This window comes from Mauremys reevesii, linkage group 5 (genome assembly GCF_016161935.1).
Source record: "Mauremys reevesii isolate NIE-2019 linkage group 5, ASM1616193v1, whole genome shotgun sequence".
NCBI lineage: Eukaryota > Metazoa > Chordata > Testudines > Geoemydidae > Mauremys > Mauremys reevesii.
The window spans coordinates 29,880,859-29,900,335 of NC_052627.1; the positions used below are offsets into that span (position 1 = coordinate 29,880,859).

General features: G+C 41.5%; 1 protein-coding gene across 2 annotated transcripts in view; it reads right to left on the bottom strand.

Annotated features, from left to right (window-relative positions):
* Positions 1-19,477, bottom strand: part of EGF (epidermal growth factor) — a 98,814-nt gene that overhangs the window by 22,246 nt on the left and 57,091 nt on the right. The window contains exons 12-19 of one of the 2 annotated variants that reach the window (XM_039542321.1): positions 18,844-18,992; positions 15,668-15,772; positions 12,584-12,807; positions 8,552-8,719; positions 7,454-7,603; positions 5,606-5,761; positions 4,607-4,723; positions 1,056-1,181 (exon numbers count right to left, since the gene is read on the bottom strand). In XM_039542321.1, the coding sequence (XP_039398255.1) occupies positions 1,056-1,181; positions 4,607-4,723; positions 5,606-5,761; positions 7,454-7,603; positions 8,552-8,719; positions 12,584-12,807; positions 15,668-15,772; positions 18,844-18,992 (1,195 nt within the window). The remainder of the gene's footprint in view (positions 1-1,055; positions 1,182-4,606; positions 4,724-5,605; positions 5,762-7,453; positions 7,604-8,551; positions 8,720-12,583; positions 12,808-15,667; positions 15,773-18,843; positions 18,993-19,477) is intronic. The other variant, XM_039542322.1, reaches the window with a different exon arrangement.

Consider the following 19,477-nt stretch of genomic DNA (forward strand, 5'->3'; position numbering starts at 1 on the left):
TTTTAAAACCTGGATGCAGAAAGAATTAACTTTTTCTAAATAATTTTATTAGGTATAACTGCAACCCTAGATGTGCAACAGTTCTGAACTGCCTAATTATGTACATATCAAAGGGACCTGAACGATAAGGTAAAGGTTACCACTATTGTATGCATTTCTTCCACACTCCCACAGGCTCTCTGCCTGCCTCTGGCCTTGAATTTTTTTTTTAGCAATCTTGTTCTACCCCAATGGCCTGAGCTAAAGCCCAATGGAGTCAATGGAAAAAGTCCCACTGATTTTAATGGGGCGTTGATCTGGCTGTAGAGAAAAAAAGACCAGAAAAAAATAATTTAAAAGTGCAAAAGGGAAATGAAGACTCATGTAAAGCCCTATGCATGCTTTTTATTACCCTAATATTGATAACAAGCCCGGTCTTCATTCCTACTTTAACGCTAAAAATGGATTTGAAAAAATAAAAGTTATAGGAAATCAACTGAAGACATGATGTCACAACCCAAGTTCTGGCCAGTAGGATCAGTGGATCTGATTATTAACACATCTTTAAATGTACTCAGGTTGTAAATGTCAACACCCTGAAGCTCATGCCTGTTAAACTAACCTAGAATTATTTGAGGAGTATTATGACACACTGAATACCTGCTTTAGTTTATATGCATGGTAATGATTTCCAATAAATCTCTACTGGTTCACCCATTTTTCCCCCAGCATAGCCACCAAAGCGTAGACACCCAGGGGAAGTATCCATTGACAACTAGAGGCTTTGCATATTGATCAGCTGCTGATGTTGCCACACATCAAACAGTAAGAAAAGAGCCAAAAAAGTAGAGATGATAAATGTCATCCGCCTTGGGGAGCTTACTAGTCTAATATTAGTATGCAGGCTCCTGTGCCATTTTTCAACAAAGTAGTGGAATAGATCATTATGGCCGCTTAACACAACTCTTGCATCTTGACACATAGCCGATCCAAATCATTAGACACATCTCTTACTTCCTCATTCATTCTGTCACTGCCTCTCACTCCCCCCATCACCCTCACACTCCCCCCCTCACCAGAACAATGAAGCCCATCTCCATGGTAGCCCTCCAGACACTTGCAGACATAGCCACCTTCAGTATTGATACAGTCCGATAGGTGTCGATTACAGCGGTCCATGTTAAGAGCACACTCATCAACATCTATGAGAAAAACAACGTTAGGAGCCAAGGGATGCAGTATTCGTGGAGCAACATGCTGCATGTAACATGCTGAAATGATAGAAAAGAAATGACTGTATGAGATCCACCCTCAAATTATCCTGTTACCTTTACTTTGGGCACATCTACGCTTAGAAAGATAAGTCGACCTATGTTGGGTCTGCTTACAACCACTGCAGTAATTGCACCAAGACTCTTGGCTTCCTGCTCCCCGCGTGGAGCCTGGTGGCTACACCAAGGCTCCCAGCTCCCCACCAGGGGTCCAAGAGCCCGAGGTTCAGCCAGGCTCCAAGTAGCTGGGAGCCTCCCTGCAGCACCAGGGCTCCCTGCAGGAAGCAGACTGGGCACAGCCTGGAGGGCGCAGCTGGGCTGAAAGCAGAGAGCCCAGGAGGGCGCAGCTGGGCTGAAAGCAGGGAGCCTGAGAGCAGACGGGCTCCAAGCGGGGAGCATGCAGCCTGGCCAGGAACAGGGACCCCGGGGCAGCTGGGGTCTAGCTGGAGCCCCCCACCCACCCCATGGCTTTCTTGTCAATTTCACGGCTTCAGCACTGATGAAAGTAGACAAGAATGACTGCCAACAGCTGATGTAAGTAACACAGTGTCTACACAGACATTGCATCACCCTGATCTACCCCAACATAAGCCTATGCCTCCAGTGGAGGTGGAATTATGATGTCGGTTTAATAGGGCAGGACCAAGCAGGGCCGGCTCTAGGCACCAGCGTTCCAAGCATATGCTTGGGGTGGCACCTTTCAAGGGGAAGAACTCCAGTTTTGGGGTGAGGGTTTGCTTGGGGAGGCAAAAAACCTGGAGCCAGCCCCAGGACCAAGGCTGTAGTGTGTAAACTGACATATTTAGGTCGATGTAAGCTGCCTTACGTAGTATAAACCAATCCTTTTGCTTCTAAAATACTGGGACGAGTGAGCAGAGGTGTGAGGTGTCCTTATTTCCAGCCATAAATTGAGGCTAAGTAAGAGCCTAAGTAAGTTAGCCACCTAACTCCCATTCAACTGGATGCCTAATTCCCTTAGGCTTCCTTGAAAATACCCAGCTTATGTATTGATTGATCTTTATTTAAAAGAAAAAGAACTTCAGCCAAAAGGGCACCATGATCGAAAACTCTGGATGGCCATGTCATGTGATCAGTATGATTTAAATGCCACCACCACACATTCCCACAAGGGACCCTCAAACACATTATCTGTCCCCAAAGTCCCACTCAAATAGATGGGCTTTGCAGAGTATGTGCAAGGCTATTTTGGCCTGGCAGTGGGTGAGCATTCTAAAGTAAAGGTGGAGAATGCTCTGCCAGCAGCCCCTCTCTTTTATACCATGGGGCATCAAGCTTGCGCACTCCCTGCTGATCTCAGTTGTGGTGCAAAATTTCTTTAAAAACATACTTGACTGAGTAAATTTGTATTTGTGCCAAAAAAGGACTGTAAGTAGAACCAGGCACGATCATGTATTTATCTCTGAAATTGCAATGTTCAGCTTCAAGGCTGTCCCATGAGGTGCACCATACACACACACACACACACACTCGCTCGCTCTCTCTTTCTCTCTCTTCCCCCCACACTTGGCCTCCCCTCTGATCTGCAATGCCTGGCTTTCCATTTAATTTAAGTGACAAATAAATTCCCTGAATTGTGAGTGTATAACCTAATCTCAAAACTGCCTCCTTTTTGCTCTCCAGAAGCACGATATGAAGTGGAATGTAGACTTTGAAAAGAGGAACAAGGGTTAAGAGAAAGTGAAAACAATAGCTCAATGAAACAAGTAATATCTATTCTCCCTCCCATTTATTATTATTTAAATAATGCTGCAAGTGTCCTTGGTGTTTTACAGTCAAATGATTGCCTGTGCTTTATTTCTAAGGTCTACCTTGTCTTTACCTTTGTGGTAAGATAAAGTGCCTTTATTTATTGTTTATGCAAGTGCACAAATGGGCTAACCGCACTGTGCTATAGCTGGTCTCATCACAAGAGTACCCAAGAGCACATTCTAATATCAGAAAGAGACAGGCAGAGGAGCTCACATAATTATACAATACAAACATTGCATTAGACTCATTAAAACCTTAAGAGAATCCCCAATTCTAAATAATACATCAACTATAATATCTGTGTGCCTTGAGCTTTTTGTAATCAGATGCATTTTATAAATAAATATATTATATTTGTGTTTCTATTGCCCCCATAATTTGTATTTGTTATCTCCACTCTCTACTGAATAGAATGTCTGACGTGTCATAGGAACTCAGAATTGCAATATTAGTGAGAACAATCTACAGTTGTTTTGTCAGGAAGAATGGCCAGTTCCAGGTGCTTCAGAGGGAGGTACAAACAAACAACTGACATGCCTTGAGAAGAAGTGTCTTCCCAACTCCAGTGGTTGGCTTATGCTGGGAAGCATGAGGATTTATGTCTGATGATAATTTTTTTTAATCCTGCTGATGTTGTGTGGATGTTCTTTATTTAAATACATAAAGTGTTTTTGATTACCGCCAAGCCCTTGGCCTCAACAACATACTGTGGCAACGAGTTCCCTAGGATAGTTATGTGTTGGGTAACAAAGTATTTCCTCTTATCAATTTTGTTGTCTTCCAATTTCATTGGCTGGGTCCTAGTTCTAGCATTAGATGAAAAGACAGGTAAGCCTGCCCCATTTACCTTCTCTGTAGTGTTAATTATTTATAAACCTCTACCATATCCACTCTTATTGGCCTCATCTCTAATTACATAGTCTTAATCTGGCACTCCTGCTAATCTTTTACACCGGTTGCAGTGTGCATATTTAGTGGATGCAGCCTGCAGAAACTATAAACGCTAATGCTACTGCATGAGCATGAATGATCAGTGGGTTCTATTTGCTTTCACATTCCACGCTGAGTTCAAGGGGAACGCTCTTCTCGTCTGATAAAGCTGCCACTTACACACGAGCTCTCTTTTTCACAATGTTCTAGGAGAGTCACAGGGCCAGGCTCCCACATATTCATGAGAAGAGCTGCTTCGGTATTCTGCTGCATCCTCCATTGCTAAGGGCATTGTAGCACATATTGTAGCACATCCTCCTACAACAGACTAAATTCATCCCTGGTATAATGGTTATGAATTAAGAGAACTAAAGTCAGAAGAGTTAGTTACACTTGCGGCAAATTTGTCATACTCGTTGATAATAATAGGATTCACGCTCATGATTCAAGGGAAAATAATGGTTGTAATAATTAACCATTCCATTTCATGGTCTCTGTTCATTATCCTTTTCAATGGAAATGATGTGTCTAAACACAGCGGTCTTGTCAACCTTCCTGGGATGTCTCATGCTGTGGATATGTCAATGCAACAAAAGACAGACGGTTTTTTCAATTCTATAGTTTTCTGGAACATTTTATTTAATTCTTGCTCTTACCATAGCATGATTTACCCTCCCTGGTAAATCCTTTCAAACACTGACACATAGCACCATCTTCCAGGGGAACACACTGGGCGTTGACGTTGCATTCTAACACAGCACAGTCATCTCGATCTGTAGCACAAACAAAATCCAAGTCCACCACACTGACTAGTTCAGTTAATCAAAGGAGCAAATGGATTTTTAACACAAAAGCCTAGACAGCCAACGTTTTAAAACATGGCCCTCTATGGTTAACAATGACCAGCTAACACCATTTTAAACACCACTAACTAGCCACTCATTTTCCCAGTGTAAGCAAAACCTTACAATTCATCAGAGCTGGGTGAATAACCGATTTGGCTGAATCCCAAAATTGTGTACAATTTTGGTGAATAAAAAAATCCATTTCGAGTTGAGCTAACATGGTTTGGGCTTTTTACCCAAAAGGAATTTTTCCAGGCAGGAGACCAGGCCTCTTTTATAACCATTAGCCCAGTGGTTAGAACACTCTCCTGGGACATGGGAGACGCGAGTTCAATTCCCCCCTGTGCCTGATGAGAAGAAAGGCTTTTACCTTCACTGTGGCAGTTCATAAACTAACAGATTTTTAAAGTACAAATGTTCATAGCAATTAACTTGAGATAAAAGTGTCTAGGCAAGAAAAGCTGTTAATCCCTTTTGGTTTTTTCTGATCCAGTTCTTCGTGATTTACAGTTTTCTTGTTAAGCAAAACCCTTCTGTCCATATTTAATCCAGGCCCCTCTGGATCCCACCTTTGGGTGGTTCTGACTGGACTTTCCAATTTCACATCATCCATACCTAAACCTTGATGTTTGTTTCTTCTCCCTGGTGGTGTTTATAAGAAGCATTACTATTACAGATTGATCCTTCCTTCCTCTAAGCTCCACCACTCATCTCTGATTCAGTTGAATAAACCAATTTGTATCCAGCTCAGAATTTCACTTTCAGTACAACAGGCGTGACCCATGTGAACCACGAAATTGTAGCTCTTACCAGACACCATGATTTCAGCCATCAACAAGTGTTGAGTCTGTAGCTCCTCCCCATTGTTAGTATCCCCATATGTCCCACTATTCAGTGGACTTTGGTATAAGGTTTCCAGTGTTGTTTTATCCTGTGGTGCTGCTTTCTTGTGTACAGAGATACCCCCTGAAAATGTTGAAGAAAGTAGAACAGATGGCTGAAGTCTACTGACTCAAAGTTCTGATTTTTAGTCATACATAAATCAGTAATTCACAAGTCACAGAATCTGTGGCTTTCTGTTTAAAACAAAAGTCAGATTGTTCTCATTCTGGCCTGCTCCCCCAGGCCTAAAATCCAATCAGTGGTTGGTTTTCTCAAATACAATGGGAAGGAATTAAATTAATTCCCAGATTGCACTTGTCAACATTGGAGGTACATACCTCAAGGTCTGTGTGTAAAGGTCTAGTACCATACAGGTCAGATTCATATGTTACTGCCCCAGTGGTCATCCACTGAGGTGTAAAAGAATGTGATTTTTTTAACTTTTTAAAATTGCTAAAGACAGTACAGCAATTCACCTTAAAGGCACGGCAATTCACCTTCACAAGATACTGGCATGTTCAGGTGAGCCTGACTGTATAAGCCAGTATGTTATAGGGAATGAGAGAAGAGAGTTGATGCTTTTTTTCAGTCTGGGGGTACCATATCAGAACACAGAATCATAAAAATCAGAGGTGCAAAGAACCTTTGATCCACCCTGAGGGGGACAGTAAAGAATTGTAACCTACAGTATATTGACTAGCACTTTGTCAGCTGCTTAGCTACATCGCTCTCCCCTGTAATATAATCACTCAGATGAATGTGAATCATTGCCCCCCTACAGGATAGAACATGTCAGCTTTGCTTAAGTTTTTAGCAGCTGAGTTAGTGGAGCTGCTTCTTTAAGTTCACTGAGAAAAGGCCTTAATTTTCAGAGACAATTGTGAATTCTAGCCTCTTAAGTTGAAATATGCTGTTAAATACAGGTCCTTCCTACTCTTAATAGAAACATATCGCACACATCCAGGCTCTGACACATGCACAGCTAACATGATTCAGTGCAACCACACAGCAGCATTTTTTCTAGCTCAACTGTGTGCCAACCATATTGGCTTGTCCACACTTAGCACAGTGCATGATCAGTGTGTATGAATGCACTCCTGGAAAATATAAGCAGTTTTCCCAAATGCCTCAGCTGTTGATGCCAGGGGCAGAGCACACTTGGTGTTTTTCCTCCTGGTGCACTGCACTTTGGTAAGTTGTCAAGGTACTTTGGGAAATTCTGCCCTGCAGAACCCAGTTAGAACCTGACAATCATGTAATAGTCCTGCTCACAAATGAAGTCAAAACACAGCACATCTACCTGGTCAGGAATTGTATGTAAATTATTTTGCATGCAGACATGAACTATATGCAGAGTCAAACGGATTACAAACTCAGTGAGAATCTGTAGTGCAGACAGCATTTAAGTAACACTTTTCTAGAGCTCTCTGTTGGCGGATCTCAGTGTACTGTACAAAGGTGGGCAACTATTATTATCCATATATTGCAGATGAGGAAATGGAGGCACAGAGGTTAAATTACTTCCAGATTCATACAGCAGGTGAGTGGCAGAGAGATGCTGATTTGACTTCCATTCAAGACCCAGAAGGGAAGGAGCGAGAGAGAAGAAAGGCAGGGGAGTGATACAGAAAGAAAATGCCTATAAAAGGGAAATGCTGTTTTCAAATGTCTACAAGGCTATCACAAATTGTGAAGAGTAAGAAAAATACATTACATTATTATTTGACAGTATCCTTTGAAGACAAGTGTTTTTTCATGACTAAAAGAATACAATACCTGCTGCTGTCTCAGGAATATTCAGAGCCTGACAGGTTTTTCCATTTTGGGTTTTCAAAAAGCCTTTGTGACATGAGCAATGGGCAACTCCAAATCTGTCTTCGCAGATCTGATCACAGCCTCCGTTCTCATGAAGGCAGGGATCTGCTCCTAGTGGAGAGACATATGTGCACCTTAGAAGGATTCAGCCTTACGTTCAGAGAATCCTCAACTATTAATGATCTTATCTTGTTGGCAGTGCAGATATGAAGTAGTTAAGAAATTAAAAACTGACAGAGAAGAGAATGCACTTTTTTTGTTAAGATGGGACATGTACAATAAAGTATATGTGTTACTGTGTGACAGTAAAGCAGAACTGCATGCTTTCCATCATACACAGATACACTTACAGATATTATGCATGCTTTTCATTATTGAACAGCTGGAGCCCTATCGTCCTCTATAAGGCTTACTTCTGTGCAGGGGATAGTAAACACTGGGTCAAACTGCAACTGTCTTATTTACACAAGTAGTCTTATTGAAATCAATAGGACAACTCATTTTAGTAAGGTAGATGCAATATGAAGTTGCCTGCAAGCTCTTCCCATGGGTTGGAATTTGTCCCTTGCAGAAAAATCAAGTGGTTTGGTCCTCAAACCAAAGAATCTTTGAGGTTCCACAGATGCCTTTTTGGTGTTCCTCATCACTATTATTTGTATAAGGAGAAGGATGCTACACAAAGGCGATAGATGGATATCAAGAGTGTGGTCTCAAGGCAATTGGTCAGGTTAGTGCTACAGAAAGTATTATATTCTTAGCTTGAAGCACATGGCTTTAGAGACGCAAGATCTATTAGCATTAATGGGGGAGCTGCATGTCCAAAGTCTACACACCCACCTGAGAACAAACCCACTAATGCCCATGAGTTTCAAAGGTAGGATACAATAGCAACAGTTTTCTCATGATTCTAATGAAAACCAGTCTGACTGTGCATGTGGAGCCTTTAGAAAATTCTATTTCAGAGATGACCATTCCCTCCTCTAAATGTCTATTGTACCAATAGCAGAGAACATAAAAAGGAGCCCGTAAGGGAATGACTGCTTAACTTTTGCAGTATACCTGGTTTTGCCAAAGGATGAACTACAATCACTGATGAGGGTCTCAGCATGCTGCCTCGGAGACGTACCCTGTTTTGGCCGGTCTTCTTGTCCACCCTTGTTAATGAAGGCTTAGCCCAGTCAGAGAACCAAACGTGATCCTCAAATACTGCTACATCAAATGGATGGCCTAGAAAGCAATTATACTCTTCAATTCCAGTTCATGTTCAAGTTACACAAGTCAGCACATAACCAAAATAAGTATCCACAGACGTCTTTCTAGGAATACAGCAATACTGTAGAGATACCCATACTTTCACTTTTATGCATCTATCAGTATATGATGGAACAAATCAGTGCCCATGAATGGTTGTCACTGTGTTCATGAGCAGTGGTACCCTGCTCTTCCAGCTCCAGAAACATAGGCCCTGCCTTGCCTCTCAAGATTCTCTGTTAGCTGTTACCAATGCAAAGTTGTGATACAGCTGATTCCATCCTATAAGGGACAGTGCTGTGCGCGTGTGTGTACATGCACAAGCCAGTATACTACACCATTCACCTACACGGCTTAGAATTAACTGTTACATTTTCAAAATAGTGTACAGAGTAGCGGTTTTTCCCTTGATAACTAGAGCCCTGCATGGGGAGGGATAGCTCAGAGGTTTGAGCCTGCTAAACCCAGGGTTGTGAGTTTAATCCTTGAGGGGGGCATTTAGGGATCTGGGGCAAAAATCTGGGGATTGGTCCTGCTTTGAGCAGGTGGTTGGACTAGGGTGCACTAGCACGACCAGAGACAGCTGCAGGTGAGCCTTGTGCCTGCCCAAGGGGGCGGGGCTGGGGGCGGAGCTGGGGGCAGTACAGCCACACCAGAGGAGCTGCCGGCACAAGGCACTGGCTCCCGTGAGTAGCAGCACAACAGGCTCCTGCTTTTGTTGTTGCAGTTCCCGGCAGAGCCCTCCAGCTTTGCAGATATCAATTTATATCTGCAGATACACATTTTGTATCCATGCTGGGCTCTATTGGTAACTGAACATATGCTTAAATTTTCAAATTGGAATAAGGGGATGACTTCAAAACACAAGCATGGCAATTCAGAGCTAAGGATGCCAAGTATTGTTGAATAGATTTTAAAAGAAATCTAAGCTGCCTAATTCCAGCTAGTTGAGTATCAGTGTCAGAGTTAGAGATTACTGTTAGGTTTCTATGGCCCTATACATTTAGACAAGTCATCCTCTCCACAGTGCACCCACACACAGATCACATATACTGGACCTGCATATATTTTAAGCTGCTTTTGGAGAGAACTCTAAACTCTTGCCAGAGTTTGGATATTTGCCCCCATTTTATCGCCTGTAGCGTCAGGTATTCCTGTTGAGTGACAGGTATTTCCTGTAGGAACGCAATTTACACTTAAGCCTTTGTCCAACTGGAAAAATACTGTTTATATGAGAAAAATATTACCAGTTATACCACCCACATTTGGATACTTATTCCAGGATAAACATCTTTCTTTCAGTTTAACTTAACCCCCTTCTCAAGTGACATTAGCAAAACTAAAAAAAAAAAGCCACTTTTATACCAGAATTAGTGTCCATACAGGGGGTTTTACCGGTATAACCATATTGGTTTCAATTCACACTTCAATTTATATTGAAGAAATGTTCCTGTGTGGACAAGACTGTTTACTTTTTCTTAAATGTTGAATGGGATTTAGGAATCCTTTTCTATCCCATGAGCATATATCCTCAAGTCCTCCGCATCAAGCTTACTCCCTTGGCTTGATTCTCTTCTTACTTCATTCCATGAAGTTTGAGTAACTAGCCAACATCCTGGATAATGTCTTCATCCAAATATTGAATCATTATTTTATTACACATAACCTGCACCCCTGGAAGACCACAATCCTCCCATCCCACTGTGGACATCAGTAATTTAGCCTTCACAGTTTCACTTATACTTAACCACAACTTAAAAATAAAAAATAAAGTGGGAAAAGATCCAATAAAATTAAAAATAAGAAAAAAGGGTCCATCCTACAATAATCATGTAGAAGCAGGGCTATGTACCATTACTATGCATCCCCAAACACAATAGAGACTGTATAAACAAAGAGAGGCTTTTACTGTTGGTCCCCTAGAACAGGTGCTTGCATCTTTGTTTTTACTCACACTACAAAACAGTCATAATGATGGAACAAATCTAGGAAAACCTAATCTGCCTTGCATGCAGCTGTCACCGGATGCCCGCATATTCTACTCATTATTCACATATGAGCTGTAACTACAGCGACACTAGATGGCATCCGTGCAATAAGAATGCATACTTACCCAAAGTATTTAGATACTGTTGGGAAAGTTTGAAGTTATATTTATCCTGGATACAATGTATTAATCTTAAAACGCTCCTGGATCCAGCTGAGTGCTTATCAAAGTACGTCATTTAAAAATAATATACAATTATATACATACAATACTTCACATAGACTATCTCAGACCACACATTTTAAGACAGATAAAATTAACAAAAAACAAAAACAAACAAACAAACAAAAAACCACCTATATAAACCAGACAGAGAGAGAGGGAGACAGAGAAAAAATAAATTTTTAGACAACCCTCCCCATGTTCCATTTTTAATCCATAAAACACCAAGAGTGAAATGCTGGCCCTACTGAAGTCAAGGGCAAAATTCCCATTGACTTCAACAGGACCATGATGTCACTCTGTATCTCTTTTCCCCTTCCCATGCATAGGGCTGATGCTCACCAACCTAAACACACTCTTATGTCTGATGTCACCTCTCTGTCTCCCAATACACACACCATAGTCTCAGATCCAACTCTTTTCCTCCACTCTCCTTTCTCTTGTCCTCTCTTTTGCTTCACTCCCCGAGAGATGTTAACCCTTTGACAGCCACTGGAGAACAAAATGAAACTTACGACAGATTGTCAGGTTTTTCTTTGCAGCTCAGCCTGCCTGACTCAGCTGCAAAGTGGAGTTTACCACAGTTTGTACTTTTCATTGTCAGACCTATCACAGAGGGGACAGAGAGGAATGACAGGCAAGAGTAGCACTGGACGGGGAGGGGAAAGGAATGCTAGAAGGGCACCTCCCTTCAGCCCCATTGGTACCCAAGGGACTGGAGAGTCCTCCCCTCTTTGCAGGCAGCCCTGCAAACCAGTAATGGGGAATCTGGAAAAGAGCAGCCTAGTACTATGAGATGGCTGCCTAATGTGGTCTCTGGCAGAACAACACCATCACAATACGGTGATAGTGTGGTCATTATACATGGAGGTCTATTTGAACCCAGACGGCAGCCCTCAATTGATCCACAACCTGCCTTTTGGGCAACACTGCTGTAGACTGACTACACAATTACAAAATATGTGTTGTCAACAATGTGACAGCGTCCAAGGGCAATCACTGCTCTATATACACACACAAACACTAAAATGTGGTCTATTCTAAATGTGTTAGATTATCAGTTATCCTCTGCCGAGGCTTCTGTTCTAGCTCACAAGGTGATCCTCTCTTGTCTCAAATCACAACAAGGCTGAGCAGTAATAGCCACCAGCATCTTGCAAAGATCATCTTTCCATTGCCTGCAGTGCGTGTTTTATGTATTTAGAGACATCTGCATGTTGAAGACTGGATAGACATAGTCCTTGGTACAAAGAGCTTAAAATCTAAAGGTCTGTTTTTTCCTCTCACTTATGTAGGTGTAACTCCATTGATGTATGTATGCAGTGAAGCAATGACTCAAGGAAACAACATATCATTTTCTTAATGGGATAGATCTTCTAGGCAAGGCAGCACAGAACTCTGCAATAGATTTGGGGTGGCCTCTTACAACTAGAGGGTGATTAACAAGGGTTGTCTCTGGTACAGGTGTTGCTGAATACACTAAATTCTGCATCGACTTACCTACTACAATCCCCTTACCCTCAACGGAGCTACACAGAATGTAAATCAGCAAAGAATCTGGCCCATAATTCAGATTAACATGCCCAGAGACATATATACATAACAAGTAATCATCAACCCCAAAACCTCACCTACATCATTCTGTGTAAGTATTCGGCGTTTAGAACCATCCAGATTTGCCGTTTCAATAACAGACTGTTTAGCATCACACCAGTACAACTTGTCAGCTAAGCAGTCGACAGTAATTCCACTGGGCCAAACCAGGTCAGTGCTAGCTATAACCAGACGATCAATGCCTTGCAGGGAAGCACTTTCGATCCGTGGGTTGACCCCCAAGTCGGTCCAGAATAATCTCCTATAGTGAACAAAACACAAAGGAGTCAGTAAGCAAATATGTTTTTTCCCTTCACATTTATCTTGTTTTGGGGAATTCTTTCATGCCAGACTGACTGTAGCAAGTCAGGCACGTGGCAGACAATACATGAGGCACCTATCCTGCAAACAAATACTTAGAATACTGATTTTTTTAAAATTGTTTTAAGATCCCAGATCATTACATTAAATATATGTGTGGTTGTGAACACAATTCTGTTTTTGCAGTTTAAAATAAAATCTTTGAAAAACCATTTCCTTCATCTGCTTCTTACCGAGTTTAGGGTTCTGCGTTTCCCTTGCAAAAGATGATAGTACTATAACACCCTATAGCAGTGTTTCCCAAACTTGGGACACCGCTTGTGTAGGGAAAGCTCCTGGTGGGCCGGGCCGGTTTGTTTACCTGCCGCGTCCGCAGGTTCAGCCGATTGCAGCTCCCACTGGCCGCGGTTCGCTGCTCCAGGCCAATCTGAACTGTTGGAAGCGACACGGGCTGAGGGACGTACTGGCTGCTGCTTCCAGCAGCTCCCATTGGCCTGGAGCAGCGAACTGCGGCCAGTGGGAGCCGCAATCGGCTGAACCTGCGGACACAACAGGTAAACAAACCGGCCTGGCCCGCCAGGGGCTTTCCCTACACAAGCGGTGTCTCAGGTTTGGGAAACACTGCCCTATAGCAATGGAGGGATTGCTGCTTTAGGCACTGTGATAGCAACAGCTGTTACAGGGCACACATGGAATCCTGAATGCACATCTCAGTAAGCAAGTCAGCAAGGAAATTATTTTCTTCTATTTTGTTTTATATATTAAAAGAAACTAATAATGCGCCCTGGCCCAAATTTTTCAAACTAACTAAAGATTCTTGATGCTCAATTTAAGGGTGCCCAACCGAGATATCATAAAGAAGCCTGATTTTCAGACGTTGAGGGCTCAACATTTTCTGAAAATCAGGCCCCTTTAAAGTGACTTAAGTTGGGCACTTAAAAATCAAGGCATGCAGAATCACTAATCATTTTTGGGCCTCAGATTTTCCCTGGTGTAATCCCGCTGACTTCAGTGGAGTTACATCAACGATGAATTTGGGCAAGTTATCTGCCTTTGTTAAATGTACTCATAGAGGCCCCAAATCCTACTAGCCTTACACAAGCAGTTCCTGTGACATCAAAGGACTGCCAATAGAGAATGTCATCTGTCCCACAATGTTCTTGATACTCTTGTTTGACTTTGAATTTCATCTTTAATACAGACCTTTACCATCATGGAAACTACCACCGTTCTTTGTTGTTTCTTTAGCCTTTAACTTCTCAACAGGGAAATTTTCACTAGGCTCTAATTCCTCACCTCACCATACCTGCCCCTCCCCAATACATCTTTTGCTTCAGCTTTGAACAGTGATTCATCAGTTACTGTTTTAAAAATAATCATCTTCTCAACATAATCAAAACTTGCCTGGACTTCTGCCTGCTTTTTCTGGAACAAGACCACAAAACTCCGACATTCTGTCACACACTATACATAGGTCAATCTTACTTTCAATTTGAGATTTTGCTTTATTGCCATTGATAACTTATAACTAGCTCCCCAAACTCAGGTGTTCCTAAGTGTTTTCCCTAGAGACCTTCTGCGTTCCATACCCTTGTTCCATCACAACTTTCAGATACTCCAAAATCTTTTATTTCCTGGATGGAGTTAACAAGGTCCACCTACTCTTCTCACTTAGCAGTAATTATAGTTCACTTTCTTGCAGGATAAACAGACCTGACATCAAAATGACTCAGAAAAAACCTGCATCACTAATTCAGGTTTTAGAAACCACACTGTTACAGACAGGGTGAAATCCTGGCCCAGATGAAGTCCATGGGAGTTTTGCCATTAATTTCAATGAGGCCAGGATTTTACCAATAACCCTTATCTATCGCTAGGTGGTTCTAATGTCCCTATCAACATACTATGTGTGCACCAGCAGATATGTAGTTAAGATATAAGTGCAGATACATGTTTATACTCGTACACCTTCACATCCAGTAGATTATGGTGGATCTGACTTCAAAGACTGCAACGCTACTTAAAAGTGAGTATGATAACTGCAATAAAATTCCTTCCCTGGTGAAAAGGAAAAATTACTTTCAAAGCTCAGCATATATTTTCCTGCAAAAGATACAATCCTTTTTAACTAATAACATTTACCAGTGAGGGGTGACTTTAACTATATATATGTATTTGCTTAGTTTTATTTATATACAATTTATCCCCGGTGCCAGATGCTAATTGTACAAAAGGCGCAGTAATAGAATAATTCCCATAATTACTCCTCAACTAACAATAGCCCAGCAGTGAAAAAGAAGCCATAAGTCTTTTTAAAACCTGCTTCTAAATTCCCATTGCTACAGCTGCCCATCCACACAAAACCAGAGAGATGGCATGTGTTGTCACAGTGTGTCCCAAAGGCAAATGTGTGTCTTTCAGTAAAAGTCATAGTTCATTGAAGAAAAAAAAAAGCCATCTACTGTTTTCTTCCTGTTCCAAGGTGAATTGGGTGCTGATTGACAATGAAGAACTGATAAAACTGGGTAGAGCCAAGTGATGGCAGGTGCTCTGCAAACTTCTCCCACTCAGCTCCATCAATCTTAACTCTTAACTCCCCCAATTATTGTTTCACTGGGCAGTCCACTTCCAACAGTGGGAAGTGGACATGTATCCTAGGATGAGATCAACAAACTCAGTTTATGTGGGACAAAGGCAGGACCTGAACACTGGCCTCCTAATTAGAGAAGGGGGAAAAAAAGCTTTAATATTTACCTTCCTCACCACCTACTCTTAGATCAATCGTATCTATTACTTCTTACTTAGCTAGTGGGTGAACAGCAATCCCTCGGGGCTGGAAGATGTCCTCCTTGATGATCATTTCTCTGTGCATTCCGTTCAACTCACTCCTCCCAATGTACGACTTCCTGCAACATACAGGACACAATTTGAGCCATTACTGTTATCATCTTCATTCCTTTCTTTAGCAAAATATACTCACTGAGTTTTTAAACTGTCATTTGCTTTAGCTGACCATAAAGTGTAATGAATGGCATTTCAAATACAGAAGCTAATCCTGCCAGCACTGACTGGCTCATTGTTTTAATCATTCATGTCATAGCTCCATTATCTGGTCCAATGGAATGATGGCAGACTACTCTGCAGGAAATCTTAAACTCACTTTTTTCTGGTAGGTAGAGAATTGGACGTCTGTTTATTAAGAACAATAATGGGAATCAAGGGGAGAATAAGCTCCTGAATGAAAAAAGTGTTAAAGGACAAAAGTAATAAATCATCCATAGGTCTCAAAGCACTTTATAGAGACAAAAAGAACAGGAGTATTTGTGGCACCTTAGAAACTAACAAATCTATTTGAGCATAAGCTTTGGTGAGCTACATGCCACTTCATCAGATGCATAGAATGGAACATATCATGAGGAGATATATATACATACAGAGAACATGAAAAGGTGAGAGTTGCCCTACCAACTCTAAGAGGCTAATTAATTAAGATGAGCTACTGTCAGCAGGAGAAAAAAACTTTTGTAGTGATAATCAAGATAGCTCATTTCAGGCAGTTTGACAAGAAGGTGTGAGGATACTTAACATAGGGAAATAGATTCAGTGTGTGTAATGGCTCAGCCATTCCCAGCCTCTATTTAAGCCTAAATTGATAGTATCTAGTTTGCATATTAATTCAAGTTCAGCAGTTTCTCGTTGGAGTCTGTTTTTGAAGATTTTTTTTGTTGGAGTATTACGACTTTGAGGTCTGTAATTGAGTGACCACAGAGGTTGAAGTGTTCTCCAACTGGTTTTTGAATGTTACAATTCTTGATGTCTGATTTGTGTCCATTTATTCTTTTGAGTAGAGACTGTCCGGTTTGGCCAATGTACATGGCAGAGGGGCATTGCTGGCACATGATGGCATATATCACATTGGTAGACATGCAGGTGAACGAGCCTCTGATGGTGTGGCTGATGTGATTAGGTCCTATGATAGTGTCCCCTGAATATATATGTGGACAGAGTTGGCAATGGGCTTTGTTGCAAGGATAGGTTCCTGGGTTAGTGTTTTTGTTCTGTGGTGTGTGGTTGCTGGTGAGTATTTGCTTCAAGTTGGGGGTGCTGTTTGTAAGCGAGGACAGGTCTGGCTCCCAAGATCTGTGAGAGTGAGGGATCGTCTTTCAGGATAAGGTGTAGTTCTTTGATGATGCGCTGGAGAGGTTTTAAGTTGGGGGCTGAAGGTAACGGCTAGTGGAGTTCTATTATTTTCTTTGTTGGGCCTGTCTTGTAGTAGGTGACTTCTGGGTACTCTTCTGGCTCTGTCAATCTGTTTCTTCACTTCAGCAGGTGGGTATTGTAGTTGTAAGAATGCTTGATAGAGATCTTGTAGGTATTTGTCTCTGCCCGAGGGATTGGAGCAAATGCGGTTGTATCTTAGAGCTTGGCTGTAGACAATGGATCGTGTGGTGTGTCCCGGATGAAAACTGGAAGCATGTAGGTAAGTAGGTTTCTGGTATAGGGTGGTATTTATGTATTTATTAGCACAGTAGCGTCAAGGAAATGGACCGCTTGTGTGGATTGGTCTAGGCTGGTGGGATGGAAATTGTTGAAATCATGGTGAAATCAAGCCCATCCTCAAGGGCTTCTTTTCCATGGATCCAGATGATGAAGATGTCATCAATGTATCACAAGTAGAGTAGGGGCATTAGGGGACAAGAGCTAAGGAAGGACTGTTCTAAATCAGCCATAAAAATGTTGGCATACTGTGGGGCCATGCGGGTACCCATAGCAGTGTCACTGACTAGAAGACTAGAAGATACATTGTCCCCAAATGTGAAATAGTTATGGGTGAGGACCTGAGACAGAAACAGATAGCCTGACTCCCAGTCCTGTATTTTATCCAGAAAAGATTGCACAAACCTTACTCTCATAAATTTTACCCAAGGGAACAAATTTCAGAATAGTATTAACATCTGACTGAAAGGAAACCTACATCCTTCCATTCCTAGCTGACTCAACAAGGAAAGGGCCAGCAGTGTCAGGATGGAAGGAGGAAAGTAGGCATGGAAGAAAAATACAGTGGCTCAGAATGTGTGAAAGGTACAAATCCATCCATGAACTATACCTTCTGAAGGAAGGACATAGGAACTTTACTCATTTTTAATACAGGAAGTTGATCCACATATTTTCCAGACAGTTCACAAACAAAAATAGCCTGGGTATATACATCACAGAGTGAGGAAGGTGCTATTCAGGGTACAGCACATACAGTAGTAAGATATCTGCATATTCAGGACCACTTTTTATTGTCTAGTAAAATGTTGGTCATTCTATGTAGCCATCCTTCATCTTTCATATAACCATTAGGGTGTTGCTCTAATCCAACATTGCCTTTTTGCCAAAGATGGGCCTTTTTTCCCCCCTCCGTGAATAGTGTAATGTGCTGGCTCAAATGTGTGGTCATATTATCCACTAGTGATTAAGCCATAAAGAGGACATAATCCTTTCTCTGACAGAGAGTTAACGAAGAGTCTCCTTTAACTCAAGGAGGTCTGTTATTAAGGAGACAAAGGTTCTGTGGTATGTCCAAGATGTGTTATGTGTATAGTATAGTATATACTAATGTTCCTGATGCTTATATGCAGCATATATTCTGCATTCATTGCAACTGAGCCTGATCACCTGGTTCTCACAAAGACCAATCTCCTGCTGAAATCAGTGGGAATTTTGCTTGTACGAGAAGTACAATATCAGAATCACAGAGAATTGGTTGGGTTTTTTTGTTTTTGTTTTTGTTTTTAAACACACTTTCACACTCTTGACATTGACTTTCAGATGCTAAGTTCTCAGTCGGTAATGACTTTCAGTCACTAGATAAAACACTACTGTATTTAGAGTAACATCTCAATTATTCCAATATTACAGTTCAGTTATTCCATATATCTTATGACAATGTGATATGTGCTCTGGCATCAGTGCAGAGAGAAGAGCATACCCTCTGTCTGTCCAATATAATTTACGGTTAATCCAGTCCACAGCAAGACCTTCAGGTATATCTATAGCTTCACAAATAATTTTTTCACGATTTGAGCCATCCAGATCAGCTCGTTCTATCCACTTCAAGGCTGTGTGTGCAAAATAAATCTGTTAAGAGGAAACATAAGGGTTATTTCCAACTATTTCACAGATAATATCTGTCCAATTTCCCTGATCTTACTGTTTCATCTGTGACTATGAATTTTCTTTTTGGAAACATCTCTATTCACTTATTTATAAAACGGTAACCTGTGATTATTGCTCAAACAGGCACTTATCCTTCAACCAGAATGACTTCTGAAGGCTGAGCATGCTTAGCAGTAAATCCTAGCTGTCCTACATACCACCTCCTGAATAACCTAAGGTTCCCTTTTAGACAGCAACCTCCTAAAGTGGAACACAGCCCACAAAACAAGAGAAGGAAGAGGCAGAAAGAAATGTGTTAATATTTAGTTGCCAAATCATTTAAGTAAATGAAAGCAAGTGTGTGGAGGGGGACAGATATAATTTGCTCCTGTTTCACCTCTTTTCACATTTGTCTTTGTTATTTTCTTAAATAACAGGCCCCAGTCCTGCAAGATGTTCCAGGACCC